The sequence below is a fragment of the Cucurbita pepo genome, chromosome LG17 (assembly GCF_002806865.2).
Source record: "Cucurbita pepo subsp. pepo cultivar mu-cu-16 chromosome LG17, ASM280686v2, whole genome shotgun sequence".
Classification (NCBI taxonomy): domain Eukaryota; kingdom Viridiplantae; phylum Streptophyta; class Magnoliopsida; order Cucurbitales; family Cucurbitaceae; genus Cucurbita; species Cucurbita pepo.
The window spans coordinates 4,579,264-4,585,715 of NC_036654.1; the positions used below are offsets into that span (position 1 = coordinate 4,579,264).

Sequence of the window (6,452 nt, forward strand, 5' to 3'; positions counted from 1 at the left end):
AATTGTGTGGAGTACGGTTACCATTTCAAGAACAAAGGGCTACTCCATACTTATGAGATTTACCCTATGTCTTTTCCCTTGGGCCACAGTTACTCGATGCACAATTAATGCAAACATAAAACATAGATCTAAAAGTACCGAAAACCCTTAAGTTATGAACCCTAGGGAGGTTAGAGTACTTCTTAGAGGAGGTATATATAAGGTTTTGGTATTTACGAGCGTGAGAAGGCTAGCATAAACTAGAGCCACGATATTGCTGAAGGAATATATAGTTGAGCACATAGCCTAAGTAGATGTCATAAGGAATAAGTACGATGAGAGTCTACTAGTAAGTTGTTTGCGGAGTATTTTTAATACGCACATTTGCTACACTTCATTTTTCCGTAGAGAGTTGACCATGGTATGAATGTGTTGGGTCGTGCGACTGTGGAGGGGACCGTCGACTTGTGTCTTGTTTTATTTGTATATGGCTTTTGAAAACCCTGTCGTTTTAAATGAACTTTGTGTTTAAAGTTGTGTGCACACATGTGTATATAACTTGTTTTGTTTTAATGTATTTACTGTCTTTATTTTAAAAGCGTTTTTTTTTTCTTTTTATTTTTTTTTATCCTTAGTGTCTACATAACTGTCTGTGATTTGAGGCATTGAAAAGCGAATTGTTACACATTGATGAGGACTAGCCTTATTGTTCACGTTAGTAACCGTAAATGTTACTATTCTGATTAAGAAGACATCGAGCTCAATGAGGCGACACTACCTCCGACCACGATGAGAATTCCACTAAGAAAGAAATAGCGGCAAATTAGGAAGAGATTTACTAGTGTTTCTCTTGCATAAAGACTCCACGATGCTGAGAACAATTGGAAACACATCAAAAGATTTGAGGTTAACCTCATTCTAAGTTGTTGAGTCCGTGAAGAGTGGTTGAAAGAGATATCAACCAATTGAGTGGGGAAAGATGTCATAGTCATGCTAAAGATTGGAGTTCGTTGAATGTCTTTACCAAAATAACTTAATCCATTTTTACTAAGACCCGTATAGAAATATGCTCCTGATGTGAGTAAATCTAAAGCAACAGTAGTATTTATACAACCTGAACCAATTCGAAACAAAAATAAATAGAATCATAGTTCCAATAAAGGAAACCCACGGACCATATTCTTCGCCAATTTGAGCTTTGCTCACGAATGAATTCAAGGACATATTCGAAGAAATTTTTACCGTTAGTAGGATTGGTTTGTGGATTACAAATAGTTATAATGGCTGAAACTCTAGGGTGTGTTATGTGTGGCTGCATGCTCATTCCTAACCTTTGTTTCTTATACTGTTACGAAAATGTACTCTAGGGGATTTGACTAGTTATCTTCTTCTACATTATCAAAGTCGTGGTCGTTGCTTATTTGCTTGCTAACCTATAACATTGCTTTCTTAGAGTGATCTCCAAACGTTTTTAACAACCTCACTTATCGCACATGTACCAGTCAAAGAATTAGAAAACTTTTTTAAAAACGACTTTATTGTTAATTTTCATTTCATTTCATCCCATTTTTGTTCCTCTTGGGATTGAATTAGAGCACTTATTAAAACATTATTTTTTGAACTAAAAACAATATANAAAAAAAAAAAAAAAAAAAACAATTTTTTTTTTTAAAAATGCGTACCTAATTCCAATTTTATTTCTAAAGTTATTCCCAAATTAATTTCTGAAGTTTAAAAAAAAGGGTTGATTTTGACATTATATCTTCCAACAATAATTTTTGTTATAAACTTCCATTTTGGAAACAATTTTCAATAAGTTCATTAATAAATAGAAAAAAAAAATCTAAAAAAAAAATAATATAAAACGAACGAACTTAACACAAAGCAAAATCCCTAAAGAGCTCTCATATTTCAGAAAATTGCTGCAATCCGCCGAAGCTTTTTTGGTGCCCTAAAAATGGAGAAGATAGGAGTTGCAATGACCGATCCAATGGTGAGTTACCTCGAAAAACAGCTTGAACAACGCTTCAATCTCTTCAAGCTCTGGATTCATCCTCTCAACTCCGATTACCTTCAGCAAAACGCGCAATCGATCAGAGCAGTAGTCGTCAGTTCCAGTTCCGGTGCCGATGCTAATTTGATCGACGCTTTGCCGGCTTTGGAAGTCGTAGCGAGCTTCAGTGTAGGAATCGACAAAATTGATTTGGCGAAATGCGTGGAGAAGGGGATTAGGGTTACCAATACGCCCGATGTGTTGACCGACGATGTCGCCGATGCCGCAATTGGTCTGGCCATTGCGGTTTCGAGGAGGATTTGTGAGTGCGATCGGTTCGTCCGGAGTGGATCATGGACCAAAGGCGATTTTGGTTTGGGAACGAAGGTATGCTTTGCATTTGTTTGTGTATAAATACAGAGGAGAGATTGCGCTGATTATTTGATGGGTAGGAATAAGTTAAATTACAAAAATATCCTTCAACGGTACGAAAAGCAAAAATAAATACTTCCTTTTTATAATACTCTTGAACGTTTTTTAGGATTTAAAAAATACCCTTTAGTTATGAAAAGTATTTTTAAATATTTTTAAGTTTAAAAAATTCATTAATACGTTTAAAAAAACTTTAAATATATATTTTGGGGCGTATTAGGTTTAGAAAATATTAAAGAAATTTCAAAACTAATATTAAAAAATTTTAAAATAATCTATGAGATATGTGAACGGGGTAAAAAGAGTGTCAATGCTACTTTAGAAATTTCGTATATTCTTTAAATATAGTACTAACGATAATAGAATTTTCTAATTTTTTTTAAATATATACCAACGGTAATGGTAACAATAATGATATTTTTTAAACCTAGTACTAACGATAATGATATTTTCGTAAACCTTATTAAAAATTTAAGGATATTTTAAAATAAATTATTAACCATTTCTATTCCAAATATATTTTTGAGATTTTTTAAAATTTAAAATTTTTTAAAAGTTTACTAGTATTTTGAGGCAAAATAGAAAGTTTAGCGATATTTTTATTAATTTAACTTTAGAAACATGAATTCTTAATTATTTATTTTTATGTCAAATCGTTCATTTCTTTTAAAAAAATACATTTTTTCGTTCTTTATTCTTCCACCATTTTAAAAAATAAAATTTTAATTATTTAAAAAATATAATGATAAATCTNTTTTTTTTTTTTTTTTTTTTTTTTTTTTTTTTTTTTTGACATTACATCCTAAAACTTTCAAACAAACATGAGTTTTAAAACCTGACGTCATATAATTTTACTTGATTCAGTAGTTGTTGTGTATTTCAGTTCAGTCGAAAATCAGTAGGAATTCTTGGGTTGGGAAGGATCGGTTCAGCCATTGCCAAGAGAGCTGAAGCATTTGGGTGCTCCATCAGTTATTGCAGTAGGAACGATAAGCATCACAGTGTTTACAAATACTTCCCCATCGTCCTAGACTTGGCTGCAAACTCTCAGTTTCTGTTCGTGGCATGCAATCTCACCCAACAAACTAAGCACATTATCAATCGGGAAGTAATCGATGCATTGGGGTCACATGGCTTTCTTATCAACGTTGGACGAGGTGCTCACGTCGATGAATCTGAGCTCATCTCTACGCTGCTCGATGGTCGTTTGGCTGGGGCAGGACTAGATGTATATGAAAACGAGCCCCATGTACCTAAACAGTTGCTTGAGCTTCAAAATGTAGTCCTATTGCCTCACGTCGCATCCGATACCAACGAGACCAGCACTGCAATGGCCGACCTTGTGATTCGAAACTTGGAGGCACATTTCAAGAATGAGCCTCTACTTACTCCCGTGACTTGAGCCTGAATTTAAGAAGTTTGTGTTTCGAGCTCTGAGTTATGTGAAATTATGAAGTTTCACTATACAAAATAATGTTTTTATATTGCTATAATCTATCTCGAGTAGTGAGTCAATAAACGTCACTATGTACCGCATTTCGATGATCGATGTTTATTTGACTGAACCAAATAAATGAGAGTGAATTAAATACTTAGAACAGATTTATTAAAAAAATAATTACTCTTCAAATTGATCCCATATGTTAGGGAATTGTTGCAGTGCGCTGGAACTTTTTGCTGCGCTGAAAATGGAGAAGATAGGAGTTGCAATGACCACTCCAATGTTCAGTTACCTCGAAGAACAGCTTGAACAACGCTTCAATCTCTTCAAGCTCTGGATTCATCCTCTCAACTCCGATTACCTTCAACAAAACGCGAAATCGATCAGAGCAGTAGTCGGCTGTACCAAGATCGGCGCCGACGCCAATTTAATCGACACTTTTCCGGCGTTGGAAATCGTAGCGAGCTTCAGTGTGGGACTCGACAAAATTGATTTGCCGAAGTGCCGGGAGAAGGGAATTAGGGTTACTAATACACCCGATGTGTTGACCGACGATGTTGCGGATGCCGCAATTGGACTGGCCATTGCGGTTTCGAGGAGGATTTGTGAGTCTGATCGGTTCGTCAAGAGTGGATCGTGGACGAAAGGCGGTTTGGGATTGGGAACGAAGGTATGCTTCTTTTTATTGTGAATTGCGATAGAGTAGAGATGGTTGTGAGTTTGTTTTAATCGTTGCATTACTTGGTGTATGTTGCGTTATCTCTTCTCTGATTTTGCTCAAAGTGATTACTTAATAATATTGCTTGTTTCGATTAAATTGGATAGTAGAGGAGAGAAGCCTTCGAACTTGAAATATTAGATTGCGGAACATTTTTGTTAGATTCCAGATATTTTGGTTGAAATTGAAAGACGTAATCATTTCCATTCATTCAATCTTATTCAACACCAAAGATTGCTCCACTGCTGTCCGACATCATATGGTTTTTCCTAATCTTATCCCGCTCTTTAACTCCTGGAACAAGAAGTATAATCAAGTCTTGATGATGATAGAATTTTCCCTAACCATTGACTCTTGCGGATTCAGGTTACTTGATTTGATTGATTGACTTAGTAGTTGTCTGTTTCAGTTCAATGGTAAATCAGTTGGAATTGTTGGATTGGGAAGGATTGGTTCTGCCATTGCCAAGAGAGCTGAAGCATTTGGTTGCTCCATAAGTTATTGCAGTAGGAATGAAAAGCATCACAGTGGTTACAAATACTTTCCCAGCGTTGTAGACTTGGCTGCAAATTCCCAGTTTCTGTTTGTGGCATGCAATCTGACCCAAGAAACTAAGCACATTATCAATCGAGAAGTAATTGATGCATTGGGGCCAAATGGCATTCTTATCAATGTTGGGCGAGGTGCTCACGTCAATGAATCTGAGCTCGTATCTGCGCTACACAAAGGTCGTTTAGGAGGGGTAGGACTAGATGTATTTGAAAACGAGCCCCATGTACCTGAACAATTGCTTGAGCTTGAGAATGCAGTTCTTCTGCCTCATGTGGGAACGGATACCATTGAGACCACCATTGCAATGGCGGACCTCGTGATTGGAAACTTGGAGGCACATTTCAGGAACGAGCCTCTGATTACTCCTGTGATTTGATTTTTCCCTACTTCTAGACATCTCCCCGTAGTCTTTGATACATTTGAGCTAGAATGTTAAAACTATTGTTGTTTTATATGGTCTCTCTTGTTTCCCAGAAAGATTGTTGTCAAGAATTCTTTGGTGGACAAAATCTATTTCCATTTCTCATTCAAAATCTATTTCCATTTCTCATTCAGCTGTCCCCTTATTTATCAGAATGTGTAGGTTTGTTTGTTAGGGATCTCAGTTTGTAAATATGACTCCATTTTGACAAATCTTGGATAATTTCTGACCATTCGAGTCAACAAGGAGGTCGTTGCCAGTAATTGATTTCTTTATCCAACAGTTAGCATTTCTTGGCAGAAAATAGAAATTTAGAAAAAGGGACAATGAAAGTTATTCGAATAGGATTAAGAAGTGTCTCCCCGGGATTTCAATATTTACAGAGTATACCCACAAAAGCATCAAAAGCATTTTGAACATAAACCTTCGAACAATCCCATAATGTAATTTGAACACTTCCTATCATCTCCCTTACATTGGTTCGATCTTTCCCTTCCAATCGAATTGACCTAGCCATAGAAAAGGAAAATACCTTCCTTCACTCTCTCTCTTTCCAGCTTCCCAAGCTCTCTAGAGATTCATATATAGAGAAAACACAACTCAAATCACTGGGGCGAAGATGTCACCCCTTTGAAGATGAGAAAGTTGAGAGTCCCCAGTTTGAAGTAGATGAAAGACCCCTTGGAGTGGGTGAAGAAACAACCAAAATTTGAACCCACCACACATTGCCATCCGCTCCCATATCTGTGGTCAAAATCCTGCAAATCCACAAACAAACGAGTTCAGAAATCAAAGCCTAAGATTCTGCCATTAAAGACGAGAAAAAACATCTGCAATCCACCATATTCCTCTACACATACCCATCAAACAGGGGAAGAGAAGAGAGAGAGAGAGGCGGGGGGGGGGGGGGGGGGGG

The 6,452-nt window shown here is 36.6% G+C and overlaps 2 protein-coding genes across 2 annotated transcripts in view; one reads left to right on the forward strand and one right to left on the reverse strand.

The window, feature by feature from the left end:
* The first annotated feature begins 1,837 nt into the window (after nt 1-1,837).
* Nucleotides 1,838-5,587, forward strand: LOC111778775 (D-3-phosphoglycerate dehydrogenase-like). The gene is given in 5 exon segments (XM_023658749.1): nt 1,838-2,359; nt 3,288-3,802; nt 4,052-4,078; nt 4,080-4,515; nt 4,973-5,587. Coding segments are annotated over 5 exon segments (1,920 nt in total). The 5' UTR covers nt 1,838-1,936; the 3' UTR covers nt 5,492-5,587.
* A 267-nt stretch (nt 5,588-5,854) lies between these two features.
* LOC111778400 (dynein light chain LC6, flagellar outer arm-like) overlaps nt 5,855-6,452 on the reverse strand; it is a 1,223-nt gene continuing 625 nt past the window's right edge. Inside the window, exon 2 of the mRNA XM_023658195.1 lies at nt 5,855-6,294. Coding sequence (XP_023513963.1) covers nt 6,142-6,294 — 153 coding nt within the window. The 3' untranslated portion in view covers nt 5,855-6,141. The remainder of the gene's footprint in view (nt 6,295-6,452) is intronic.